This window comes from Pogona vitticeps, chromosome 4 (assembly GCF_051106095.1).
Source record: "Pogona vitticeps strain Pit_001003342236 chromosome 4, PviZW2.1, whole genome shotgun sequence".
NCBI lineage: Eukaryota > Metazoa > Chordata > Lepidosauria > Squamata > Agamidae > Pogona > Pogona vitticeps.
In genome coordinates this window covers 42,590,679-42,604,851 of record NC_135786.1, presented here as the reverse complement: position 1 = coordinate 42,604,851, position 14,173 = coordinate 42,590,679, and the positions used below count along the sequence as shown (strand labels likewise).

The following is a 14,173-nucleotide window of genomic DNA, read 5'->3' as shown; positions in this document are numbered from 1 at the left end:
CATCTCACTTAGCCATGAACCTCTACTGGCAATCTCTGGGTTGCGGGGGGGGGGGGGGATGGAATCTCTTCACATGTCACATTTGTCCTGCACAGCAGGGTGGAATAAAGTATGCCAGGTGAAAAAAATGTGTTCCAGTTGTGGATCTCTCAGAGGTTACACCTTCCAAATCTCGATAGTTGTTCATAAGATGTGTTTTCAGCTCTCACAGAAATGCCATGAGAAACCTGGCCATTGTTCCTTGGTAGTGCATAGGGGAGAGCAAGTGATTTCTCCTGGGCAGAAACAGGTGATTTCTTCAGAAATCCAGTATGGAAAGTGGAGGACAACCAGAGATCCCCTATGTGTGTATCTGTGTAGATACAGAACACACCCCTGGCAGTGTTGTCCACAACATGCCTGGCAGTGTTGTCCTGAGGTTGTCACCTTTAGCTTCCACAGCGCCTACAGAGAAGCTCCTTAAGCCGATGAGGCCACATTTGGGGGGGGGGGGCAGGCAGATAAAAGGCGGGAGGGAGGCCTCCGTCCCTTCTGAAGGATGTTAACAAGTCCTTTGGGCAAAGGAGGACCTTTGTATGGAGCAGGTCCCCAGGCCTGAGCTCAAGAGATCTACTTCTCCACAGGGACCAGCAGCACCCAAGAGTTGATGCGCCAGCAGGGAGAGGGGGTAGGACCCACGGAGGGGGGGAGAGAGTTCAGCGCTGGCGGCTGGCTGGCTCTGATCTTCCCGGCTCTGGGCAGCAGGTGGTGCCTGGGCGGGAAAAGGTGAAGGCTTCCAGCTAGAAAGCGGGGCGGGGGGGACGCGACCTCCCGGCTGGGCCCGGTTCTGCCCACCCCCACTCCCACCCCCGCCCCCGTCTCGTCTCCGTGCCTGGGAGGTTCGCCCAATGAGCGTCCACAGGAGGTGTCAGTCAGTCTCCCGCCGCCCGCCGCCCCACCCGCCTGCCCCTAAGCCCACCCTTCCAGCGAGTGTGTCATGCTCATCATCCCCCTTCCCGGCAGAGCGATGCCCGTCCGTCCGTCCGAGCGGCTGCTGGGGAGACGCTCCTTCCAGCCCAGGCGACGGCCGGCCGCGGGAGCAGGACGAAGGAGGACGAGCAGGAGAAGAAGAGGACCGGCGGCGGCGGCGGCAGCAGCAGCAGCACTCGCGGCCCATCGCGGGCGGGACCCGGCCCGGCGGCAGCAGCAGCAGCAGCCGAGAGGCAGCAGCCCAGCCGGCGACCCGCCGCCCTCGGGGAGGTGAGCGCCGTTTGAGTTGGCCGCCTGCCCCACGCCAGACCCGCCGCCGCCGCGCTCGCGAGGAGCACGAAAGAGCCGCCGCCCTCGGGGGTATGGTGGGCTTCTGGCTCGGGCCAAGGTCGCCTCCGTCCAGCCCGAGGAAGGCACCCGCTGGTCCGCCTGCTCCTGGTGATCCGGGCTGGGCCGGCTTCCCGAGGGAGAGAATTATGGTCGGCTCCAACCGCGAGGCCAGCCGCGCCGCTCCGATTGCCGCCGCCGCCGCCGCTTCCGCGGGCAGCCCCCGACGGGCGGCCGAGAGCCTCCCCGTCGCCCCCGCCCGCTGCTGCCTGCCCTGGCTCCTGATGCTCCTGGCTCTCACGCCGCGCGTGGACTCGTCGTGGTGGTGAGTCCGTGTCAAGCGCGGGGGGGGGGAGAGGCGGGCCAGTGGGAGGGAGGGGGAGTGCCGCGGTCCAGCCAAAGACGGGCACCCAGCGGAGCTTCTCGGCAGGGCAACGGTTGGCTGGCTGGTCCCTCTTTGGGATGGCCAGATTGGGACTGGACAGGGGAAGGGCGCTTCTGAACATGTGCAAAGGGCCGGATGACTCTGAGAAAGCGGCAGCCCTTCTTGGTTTGGGGGAAGGTGCTTGCGAGTCCAGGGTTTTTTCCCGGCTTTTGCCGGCAGGCTTTAAACTGCAACAGCTTTCTTGCCGAAGTCCTGCTAACCTCGGGCACGAAGGAGGCAGGAGTTACAGCTGGCAGCGGACCCTCGCCAGGCACCGCTCAAGCCACCAGAAGGGAGAGGGAATAAACCGGGAACGAGGCGGGCTTCTCGCGAGGTGCTGCCTTTTTCGAGGGGGGGTTCAGTTCCCGGCGCTGGACCCGGTCCGTAGGTCTTTCTTTCTTCCCACGACTAGACCTCCTCGACCCAAGAGCGGCCGCAAAGATGCCCCAAAGCCCAGCTCGATAGTCCAGGTGGGCTTCCTGGAAAAAGCTGGCCATAAAGAGGGGCAGTGGAGCCCAACCGGCCTGGGAGGGAGGCTAACGAGCGCGGGGCTGTCAAGGGAATCAGGCTAGCGAAGTGATGGGGTGGGTTTGAGAGAGAGAGAGAGAGAGAGAAAGAGAGAGAGAGAAAGAGAAAGAGAGAGAGAGAAAGAGAGAGAGAGAAAGAGAGAGAGAGAAAGAGAGAGAATACCTAGCGGCCGCGTCATACACCGAGATCGGCTAGTAGGTGATTACAGGGCAGGTAGGGAGATAATCCCCCCTCTAACGCCTCTGTCAACTCTGGCATGCCGAAGTCCATGCTTTAATAACAAGCGACACACGCAGACACCGGTAAAGCCGGTTCCAACCCAAGCTCAGGACGCGAGCGGTCCGATCCTCAGCGCGTTTACTCCGGGAAGACCCCCCGAGTGTGCTCCGCGGGCGCTCAGCATCGGGCTGTAGCCTTCAAACCCAGCCAGCTCTTCTTCGTCCGAAGAGCGCTTTGCTGAAACCCAGGGAGCCGGAGCAGCCCGGCTCGGTGAAAAGAGAAGGCAAGAGCATCATCCGCTTGTTCTCACGGACCAGCCATTAGCCGCCGCCCCTTCCCCCCCCCCCCCCCGGTCTCTGATGTACCAGGTCGGTAGAGAAGTAGCTGTCGCTTCCTCTTTCTCCCCGCAGTGCGATAAGACAGGTCTCTGATGACTTGAAACTTCGTGATCCCCTTTCCAGAGACAGCGGAGGGATGGAAGGGGAAGGATGAGGGGTAAGAACCCAAAGCACGTGCTGGCAGAGTTACTGGGCGCCAGCGATAGCCTTGGGCTATAATTTCTTGCCGCCTAATCTGGTTTAATGCACTCGATCGTTCTCTGCATCTTCTTTTCCATACCCCCGTGAGGAAGTATCGTCTCAAAATCTCATCCCTTTTTTTTAAAATTTAGTTATTTATTTTCCTTCCCCGTCCGTAAAATCTTCCGCAGGTAAAGTTTTCGTCTTTAACGGCCAGGGAGGACATCAGAACGTAGTAATTTGCCTTTGGCTTAAATCCAGGAGCAAATCGCAACTGAAGTAGGCCCATTGAATCGGTGGAGATTTGGTGAGTGCAAATTCCATTGATTCAGTGGGTCTACTCTATTTGGGAGTGATTAATGCCAATGAGTTGGACCTTTGGTGCATCTGGCCCGGTATTATCCTCTAACCATCAGAGCTTCTCCCGAGTTTATGAGAGGATCCTTTTCTTTTCCTACCTGGATATTTCGAGTGGTCTCTCATCTCATCTCGATATTGGTCTATGACCCTATTAAACATGATCTGATCACATCTCATCCCAGCTCTAATCAGTCCTGGCGTTGTTTAGCTTCCGAAGCTGGAGAGGACCGCAAGCAGGCTGGCACGCAAGCTGAATATCGCCTTGTTTCACCCGCTCAAAGTATGGATTAGTTGGTGGGCGGAGTGTGAAAGGCGGTTTCAGGAGGCCTGAGTTCAAATCCCTGCTGGACCATAGAAACTCACTGCGGACTGGGAACGGTACACCATTCCTGTAATTTCTTACACACCTTCGGAAATTCCCTGAAACCCGGAAAAGGATCGCCGTAAGTCAAAATTGACTTGACGTCTCCCCCCCCTCTCTCTCTAATACACACACTCACACACACAGAGAAAGAGAGGACAGTGATTCTAGGACCCAAAGCAACACCATTGCCATCATTTTTCACCCACTGACTGCTGATGTGCCTCGAACCCAGCGCCCCTGTCCACCGACGGGCGCTGCCGGCGCTCGGAGTTCCTCTCTTCCTGAGCGCCCTGGGGCCGTTTCGCCGGCCAGTTTCTCGGGTCCCCGGTCTCTCCTCCCCACCACCACCCCAATGTCTCGGGCACGGAGGGGAGAGGAGGACATTCCGCGAGGAGGGGCAGAGGCTCACCCGTCGGGTCGCGTCGGCCTGGGCAAGGCTTCCTTCCAGCTTGTGGGTCTGAATCCCACGACGCAAGCCAAGCCTCCAGCCTGTTATTGTTAGCACTGCTGCGGCCGGCGTAAACATGGCTTTAGCCTTGTTGATGACAGAATCGTTTTAATTTAAAACTGTTTTTATTGTTCATACTTGAGATTTAAACAAGAGCTCCTCCTTAAACGGGAACAGCTGTCTGTCTGCTCCTGAGAGTGAAGCTCCACAAGTGATTAGAAGAAGAAGAAAAAAAAGGGGGGGGGAGGAGACCTGTCTGCGTGGAGAGTATTGAGAACTTGAAGCACGGCTTGTGATCATCAAGTAATGATTTCCGCGTGGGAGGTCGACCAACAAGCGACGCTAAAACAAGACCAGAGGACTCCAGCGTTCGACAAAGATCTGCGGAAGACCAGGTGCACACGTGCCTGCTCATTACTACGTCGAGTGATCTCCTGCATGTGAGAACCGGCCAGGGATTAACGAGGTCCCTCCTCCCCGGTTTACTTCTCCGACCCAATGATTTTTAGTGGGGTTATATATTCATTCAGCTGCCAGTAACGAAAACCTGGCTTATACGTGCAGGCTGCAAGGACATATTGCTTCGTCTGAATCATCCCAAACGCGATTCTTTTCCACGCAGACAGTTCACACATTCAAGGAGCACTCCGGTGGACAGAAATTAAGATGAGAGGGGTGTTTTAGTCCTAAATGGTGAAATTTTTTCTAAAAGAAGGGGTGGTTCTTTATTCCCTAATTATGGTGACAATGCAAGGATACGGGAACGGGTCACTTATGGAAAGATGTACTGTGTAAACTAAAGAGGGGAAAATCTGTTTGCTTTCTTGGAATAGCAGCTTTTAGAACATATGTAGGGATTAAAATATTAAACATGTGGCACAGTAGGATTTTTTTTTTAAAATCTTAAGGCAGAGTAGAAATATTTACTTAATAATAACAATAATATGTGCTGTCAAGTCGGTTTTTTGACTTACGGCGACCCTTTCCAGGCTTTTCTGGGTACCGAATACACAAAAGTGGTTTTCCATTCCCTTCTTCTTGGGGTGCTCTGAGACTGTGCCGCCTGCCCAAGGCTACACAGGCTGACTGTTCTCCTAGGAGGCACAGGGTGGGAATTGAACTCCTAAACCCCTGAGCTACCCAGCCAGCAACATTTACTTAACTGCCGTCCAAATCTGCGATTTGACTCAGCGGCAGTCATCAGCACAACTCTACAAAAGCGTAACCGTGTAATTCTTTACTCAAAAGTAAATTCCTCTGAGTTCCATAAGGATTTTGTAGGTCGTAAGCCTTGCAGTCTCACTGAACTCAGTGGTATTTATTTTCGGGCTGCGCGCAAGAATATTTCATAATTTAATCTTTTTATCCGGCAATGCTTTTGTTTAATTATACAGAAGCTTCTTGATGTTAGAAGCCTGTCTTAGTGTTCTATCCTTTTCCATCTGGATACAATTCACACTTAGATTCCGAATAATCAACGGTGTTAAGCCGGCGTTTCTTGATTTAAAAAACTAAAGAAGGCAAGGTTGTTCACAGGGTGCGGTGGGGGGGGGAGATTTAGGTTTGGGCAAGATGGGCCCTCGATGTATTTTCCCTTCCCCCCCCCTTCATTCTAGGAGAGGGGACACGTGTTTCATAGTAAAACAGGACCTCCAATTTTGTTGCTTATTTGCTGTGGGCCGCTTGAGAGATAAGTCATTAGGTATGTATCATAAGGGTTCGATTCACACCTCATTGGACTGAAAATTGACAGGGCGAAGATAGAGGCTCTAGATATTTTTTCTCCAGAGATATAGGCGGCTCTTGGTCTGAGGAGGAGAAGGCCTCTCCCTCCGAGTAAAGTTCCAATACTGTAGCCCACCTACCTGAAGAGGAGACCTAGCGAATTCTATTGGATGTTTCTGAGTAAGGCTCTTCTTGTTATGCACCAAGTAGCTTCTGACTTACAGGAACCCTAAGGGGGTTCTCGACGTAGGTGAAATATTCAGAGAATGGCTTACCATAGCCAGCTCTCGATAAGTTTTAAGGGCAGAGGGAGGATTGGAATCCAGGTCTCCTGCGTCCTAGCCCAATGCTCTGCGCACCACCTCGCTGTTACACGCTTCCCTGAAACGCCGTGAGGATCGCTTCTTAGACCGGGCTGCAAATCGCCCCCGTTTTTGTTTCGGGGCGGTGGTGCGTCGTCTTAAACGACAAAAGATCCAGCGCCCCTGCCCAACTTTGCAATCGGATCGGAGCCACTCTGGTTTTACAGGGCGTGAAACCGGAAGAGAGGCATCCTTTTCGCAGACGTGGGAAATTTACGCCACGCTAAATGGGTCGCTCGCTGTTTCCGAAGCGACAGAGACAAACGGCAAGGGCTGGTGGTCATGCGAGCGCCATGGCACGGCCGGTGGTGGCCCCTGTGGCAACCTCTCCGGATAGCGGCAGCACCGCGGATGTCCTCCTCCTCGGGCTTGTGACTCGGGAGAGGTCCCCCTGCCACTTTGTCCTCTCGTCTCGTCCGCAGGTCAGGAGCTACAAGATCGCCTTCCGCCTGCGTGGACCCAGGGGGATCTACCTACCAGGGGCGTTTAACCAAATGGTGAGGCTGTGTCGTTAAAGGATGAAGCACAGGTGTTGCCTGCAGAACATCCGGGTTGGGGGGGGGGGAGGTTAGAGCCTCAGAAGTACCGGGTCAAGGTGAGTGGACCCTCACCAAGAAAGCCGCTGCCACCCCGTAGCGACAACACTGGCCTGAATTGCCTCAGAGATCGGACTCAGGAGAGGGCTCCCAAAGCTGCCGCGAACCTCGCAGGAACCGGGTGGGAGCAAACAGCATCAGGATCGCTCTCCTCCCTAAAATCCCAGAGAGGAAAGCGATCTTACAGGAAAGTAAAGCTCTCCCGATCTTTCCGTCTGGCTGAAAAATACCAGCTGGGGAATATGAGGCGATCCATTCCTCCTCGTCCCCGGTTCCCGTTAGCAGCAGCAGCAGCAGCAGCAGCAGCAGCAGCAGCAGCAGCAGCAGCATCATCATCATCATCATCATCATCATCATCATCATCATCATCATCATCATCATCATCATCATCATTATTATTATTATTATTATTATTATTATTATTATTATTATTATTATTATTATTATTATTATTATTATTATTATTAAAACATAGTCCTTTAAAAACGTGCAGTTCCGCACCTCTTCTCACTTCTCTTCCTGGGTAGATGGGACCGTTTTACCTCAGCAGCAGGGCTGGTTCGCTTAGAACGCACTTCCGATTTGTCTCCTGAGCCACAGCGAACTCGTTCGGTGTGTTTTTGTCAAGACTTCAAAATGAATTCTGACCCTTACTTAGACGTTTTTTAAAAAATGTGAATCAACTCCGGGCAGGGTGGGAGGTGCGGGGTGCGGGCAACTGGTGGCTGGCAGCTCAAGAAGATGCGTTCAAAAGTGAGATCCTTTGAATCCAGTGAGGCTTATTCCCTAGTTGATGGGTAGAGAAGACTGCAATCAAAAAACCGAAGGATAAATCAGGATCCACACAGCCAGTAGATCTCTGGATTATTTGCTGTAGATCAGCAAGAGTTTCTGCCTCCCAAATGAAACTTGTTCTTATGTTTTTACAGCCTCTCTTGGCTCACCTTGTGCTATTTGCTTTTCTCTTGACCTCCTTGTTCTTCGTCTGTAATGGTGAAATATAAAAAGTATGCCTTTGCTTTGAGCTGGCCACACAGGGAGTTGTGAGTTAGAACCCCTGGTCTACAGTAATTCAGATGTAGATGCCTATTTGTATAAACAGCAGATGACTCATGGGTTGCAGTACCTAGTTGACTGCAGGCACACATTATGTATGTTTGTGGGCACACTCTTTCGCATCTGCCTCTGACTCATCAGCCTCGGTGTTCTAGTGACAACAGCAGTAGAGTCCACACGCCCAAACTCAAACCATCCTTGCTCTAAAAGGTTTCAGGAGCATTTGGTTAAAGCACCCTTCAAGTTGATGCATATCAACTTCCATTTTAGGGCAACAATGAAATTAAACCATTTCTAGGTGGCAGTTTAATACCCCATCAGAGTAATTTTGTGGAATCAATGAGATGCTTTCAAGTTACTGAATGTGCTAGAAGAAAAAAGGAGACACATGTTATGAGTAACAGAAGGCTTTCGTTTCCCGAGGGTTAGTCACGATAGCCTGTTTCAGCAGCAGCAACAACAAAATCATTTTATGGCAACAAGACTGACACAATATTTCAATGTGAGCTTGCATTTTGTGGGTTGCTGTCCATGAATCTCACACTGAAATGAATTCGTCTAACACACTACCTTTGTTTTTGCTTTTATTTTTGGAATGCTTTAGGCATACAGCAGCTTCCCTTGGAGTATATGTAGCTGTGTTGCAGACCAGCTTTGTAGTACTGTCTGTCTAACTTCCATGACTTTCTTTCTAGAACTGTGGGGAACGTGTTCGTTGATAATTTCAAGAATGCTCTGTTCAAGCTTCAGAACCTTCATCAGAAGGTTCCTTGGTGTGAGGAACAGTTAATTTAACCTGGTCAGACTGAAGATAGGCTTTGCATGCATGAGATTGGGTTGGCATAAATTATATTGGGATCCACAGGTATGAGTAGATCACTGGATGATCTGAAATGAATCAATAAGAGTTTCTGATTCCAGATTGTTTCACAATAACTAGTGGGAAAGGTTTCTTCTTTTGTCAGGCTACTCAAGTGAAAAATGGCCGGGGGGAAAAGCAATGGGTTTATCAGTAAAAGTGTAAAATGAATTTTGTCCTGAAAACAGATTCCTAAGCTAAATAAATACATGCTGAGTTACTCTGTTCCATAGTTCTATATCTGGTTCCCAAGTAGCCCATAGAAACAATGGAATCTATTCCTCTTCTGAAATTCAAATTTGGCTTTAAAAGCCTGTGAAATGCACCACTGGTATTGTCCTTCACAGACATTTAGCCTGGATGCTTTATGTTTTCTCTTTGTTACCTGGTACGATGCAAGATTTATTAAAAATAATGAATAAAAACAGTGATCATCAACATGGGGAAAGGGGCACATGCTGGTATGCCAAGGGCACATAGTCTAATAATGAGGAGGGCCTCCTTTGTGCACAGAGGCCATCTGTGAGGTCTGAAATGCTGACTTCCCAGAGTTGTATATGGCACGGAGCGTTCCCCCCCCGCCACAGAAGGATGTCACTCTTCTTCAGATCGTTGTTCTTTATATGAGAAAAGAGACAAGGGGGAGGGGCTAGTGGGCTCCTCTTCTCTTGTATTTGTTTTTACTGTCTTATAACACCAGAAAACATATATCATGTTTGCCTGAACAAAGTGATAACTAGGGCAGGAGAGCTGGGGCGTTGACCTGCGGCACCACTCTTGGCCTGCACAAGAATTTGCTGCTGGGAGGGTATGAAGTTGCCCCTCGATATTTGCTCTTGGGAGAGCACATGCCCACCAGCCCCAGGTGCCTATAGCCACCTTCAGCTGCTGCCCTCCCTGCAGAAGGAAACACAGAACAGGCAGTTTTAGAAGAGGTGGACATGTAAGTCTGCACTAGACATAAGAGTGAGAGGTAGTCTGAGGAAATGGACTTGTCTACAAACGTTCTTATTAAAACACAACAGTTAGTCCGTAAGGTGCCACAACTTTTTTTGGCCTTCTTTATTTTTTATTTTTCTTCTGTTTTTGCCTAATATAGACAGAACAGGCAGACACAGTGTGGAACTGATCTAGCCTTCCCTGACTCAATCTTGGGTGTTCCTCCACATTCTTCTATCCTCCTCCCAAACAGTCAACTCTACCATTAGGCAAAAATCATTTATTTAAGGCCAGCCCTATCATTAGGCAAGTGATGGATGCTGAATGGCAAGGAAGCAGCAGAGAGGTGCTGGGCTTTAGAGGTGTGGGAGCCATGCCCTATAAGCTTTGATACATGACAAGGGTGACTTCTATTCTGTCTTTTGCTTCTAGTAGCAAAATGCTGGCCCAGTTTTAGGTGTATAAATCAAACGGCAGCTTGTTTTCTCTGATATCGGAGCACAGGTGATACACTGTTAGATTCCAGACAGTTGCCAAATTCTTGGACGGATCATTGATTGCCATAACTCTGGCTAGAGGAAATGCTTTCCATTTTTTTCCTCTTAGCACTCTGACGCAGAGTCCGGCAAAGCACCAGGTCAGTTCAACTCCGTCTGTGCGTGAAAAGGAGATATCAATCAAATGCTTCGTCTAAACAGCAGCCAGTTATTAATTTTTTAGTGACATCAGGGACATTGCAGATTGCTTCACAGCCTCCCCCAAGAATTGCTGGAACTCTTGCTGTTTGCAAACAAATCTCTATTTTTTTCCTAAAGAATTGTAATTCTAAATAAATGTTATTTACAGTACAACAGAAGCTCAGTTAAAATAAAATGTTTCTCTTAAAAAAACTTGTGGCAGATGGTTTCCTTAAGCTGGCTGCACCAGCACTAGATGGGGAAATGCTCATTTGGTATTGAGGTTTTGTCTTTCGGACATCACAACCTTTTTAATACTGAACCAACAGAGGAGGCAATCCCATACAGAGTTCATTTATAAGCCCTAGCAAATCCTGATGGATTTAAATCTGGTCTCCTAAATGGAATCCTTCAAGCTGAAGATTCCTTCTAATGGAAGACCAAAATACAAGTTCTGCAACATAGTCTCAGATTTACCTGCTCAGGAACAAGTCCCCAGGAAGTTCAGTGGAACTTTATTCCAGGTAAGTTGGTACAGGGTTGCTCTGCAGTCTTGGTGGCAAAATAATAAAAATAAATTTTAGTTGCTCTACCAATGTGAAGTCCATGATTCTACCAAAATATATTTATGCCTGAAAGGGGAAGAAGTTGGGATGGCAGCCATCCCAGACTCCAGTGTCTCTCTGTGTATGTGTACTAAAGAAAGATATTGGGGACTATAGGGAGAAACTCTTGATCTCTTTGGAAGCCTATATAACCCATCATTAAAGCATTTATTTTATTTATTTTGTTTAAAATATTTATATGCTACTTTTCTCCTAATGGATCCAAGGCTGCTTATGGCATTAAAAAAGAAAGTTAAAAGCTAAATCATAAATTATTACGCTATTTAAAAAGCATTAAACAGATATCATATTAAAAGCTTGCAAATAAGAACAATATTAAAAACACAAGTAAAACAAGAGAATAAAATAATCCCTTTAAAAAATCCCCTTGGTCAACCAGCCAAGTAAAAGAAAAGGCTGCCTGAAGAGAAAGGGCTTTGCCTGGTTGCAGATGGACAGTAAAGATGAGGCCAGTCTGGCCTCCAGTGGGAGGGAGTTCCAGAGTCTGAGAGCAACTATAGAGAAGAGCCTCTCCCATGTCTCCATCAGACACAGCTGTGAGGCTGGAGGGATGGAAAGAAAGGCTTGATGATCTTATACCTGGGCTAACTCATATGGGGAGATAAAGTCTTTTAGATAGCTTGGACGCAAATAGTTCAGGGCTTTATAGGTTAAAAGCATTGCTGGGGGGCAGGATCACAGCTCACTGGTACAACACCACTGGTACAACACCTGCTCTGCACATGGTAGGTTCTGAATCATCTAATGCAATCTAAGTCTATTCATTTTCCTAGCATCTCTACTTCTGGTAGATTTTCATCTATAGTAGGAAGGCTGGGTATGCTGGCCAAGGAATATTTCCTGGTTGTCCCTTATAACCACTATAGTTAAGAGGAGTCAGTACTACTAGCCAAAAGAAAGGTCCAGCATTATGTTGGGAAGCAATGTTTAATGTTTAAGGCATGGAAGAGTTTTTTTTTTCAAGATCCAGCCCAAAGGCTTGGCCCCAAGCCTTGTTTCAGAGGTATTTGGAGAAGATTAGAGTTTTGTGGCTTGCAAATATAATCTGTGCAATAAACAAGCTTGGTGTAAATATCTAAGTAGAGTTTATACATTGCTGAGAGAGGAGTGTGCAGTTCTGGAATGGGAGTCCATTTTAAAGCTAAAACTGCCTATAAATACACCACCCAGAAGAAGATGTGTTTGTGAGTCAGTAACACCTCAAGCAAACAGGAATACAAACACATTACCCCACCTTGTGTGAACCGATTTCCATGTACATTGCTGATTCATATGCTAACCCTAAAACTACGGTGCCTTACAGTATCTATTGCCCCATCTGGCATCAGAACACACAAGAAATGGCATTTACAGTGTGTGTATCATTTACAATATTGACAACAATTTCTCCATGAAAAGGTTCCCATCTGGGTCTTCTTCCAACTTTTTTTTCCTTTCCTCTTTTGTGGCTATTTTTCCTCCACCACCCCATCCTTTTTATCCCACTATCCTTCTATAAAGGATAAAATGAGCTAAAAGACCAAAAAGTCCTCAGCTCAGGTGTTACCTCTGCCAAAACCCCAGGAGGTGGCCCCTTATACTACTGGCATTAACAGTGCCACTTTCTTTCACCCTCAGCCTTTCTCCCCAATTTGAAGTGGAGGGGGACATGCTGTATAATAAGTTTTACTTCCATTATAAGGATCAAAAGCCCTATACCATTCTTCACCACCATCACAATTGCCATGCTTTATGGACCTCATGCCTTTATTTTGCTGTGCCTTCTGATCTCTATTGATGCATTTCCTTTGATGCCCCTTTTCTTCTTCAATGTTTATTTTCAGAGTTTGGGAAGCTGCTGAAAATGTCTTGAACTCACTGCCTGAGTTTTTGGTTTAGCAGTACAATCCTAACCGCCATTACCCCTGTCAAAAATATGCCAGTGAAAATTGCAGGTGGTGGCTTAACTGGTCCTCTTGATCAACTGGGGTTGCACTAACCATCAAAGCAGCTCTATTGAGGGAACTCCATGATCAGACAGAACAAAAAAGTTCTGCCAAAGAAAGGGAATTTTTGCCAGCCGGTAAGGCTTGTGCCTAATTATAACCCAATGCAGCTGGCACATTTTTCAGTTAGAGTTGCACTGTTGGAGATGAAGTTCTCTCTGTATATAGTTCAAAGATTAGTCATTTAAATCTGCCCAATTACAGCCCACTTCCAGAAAGGGGAAGGGGAGCAGTATGGGATATTTACATTATGCTTTCAGCAAAAGATGAGACTGTTATTGGAATAAAAAACCTGGCAGAACAGGCTAAGCAGAGCAATTCAGAAGAGCAGATTTCTACCTTCCTTAGTTCTAAGGAGCTGTGCGGCGCTGTGGTTAAACTGCAGTAGTGCAGTGAAGACTCTGCTCACGACCTACATTTGATCCTTGGCTCAGGTAGCCAGCTTGAGATTGACTTACCCTTTCATTCTTCTGAGACTGATAAGTAGAATATAGGTGGAAATGTTTAGCCTGCATAATTAAATTGTAAACCACCCAGATAAGCACTATGGAACGGTATATAAGCAGCACATTTTGCTTACTTGCAACCACTTTCATAAGTCTTCATCTTGAGAATGTGATATATTAGAGTGTTCAAAATGGAATTTCTAGTTTGGCTTTGCAGTAGAATCAGTGGGGTTCAGATTTAATCTGAAGGTCTATTAAGTTAAATGCAAGGATCACAAGTGTGATGCACAGGCTTTTCTCTAAGCTACATAAGCAAAGCATGAGCAAATCAGCTGATCGCATGAAACTTTATTATGCTTAGAAAGGTTGGAAGTGAAATATATGAAGCTAACAGTTTGAAATCAAAATTCAGACTACAAAAATGTTGCTAACAAGTGCAGATATTGCTGTTTAAGGGTGACTAGATGAACGGGCTGGTTGCAAGGGAGGAGTCAAATAGCTATTGATAATATCTTAAGAATGCTCAAGGTTTTAAACTGCAGTTGGAAAGAGAAAGGAAGCTAACACAGGTAGTAGAAATGTACAAGTAGTGAGTCACTTGTAGCTTCTGAACTGTGTTTAAAGATAGATACACAATGCATTGTAATTTTTATGTTGCCAGCTCCAGGACTGACAGTAGTAGTCAAGGGTGGAAGTAAAACTGGCACAACCACAAAAACTGTACACTTAACTTTCTTTGAATCCT

The 14,173-nt window shown here is 48.0% G+C and overlaps 1 protein-coding gene across 1 annotated transcript in view; it reads left to right on the top strand.

Annotated features, from left to right (window-relative positions):
• Positions 1-989: 989 nt before the first annotated feature.
• WNT2B (Wnt family member 2B) overlaps positions 990-14,173 on the top strand; it is a 50,872-nt gene continuing 37,688 nt past the window's right edge. The window contains exon 1 of the mRNA XM_020780613.3: positions 990-1,621. Coding sequence (XP_020636272.3) covers positions 1,332-1,621 — 290 coding nt within the window. The 5' untranslated portion in view covers positions 990-1,331. The remainder of the gene's footprint in view (positions 1,622-14,173) is intronic.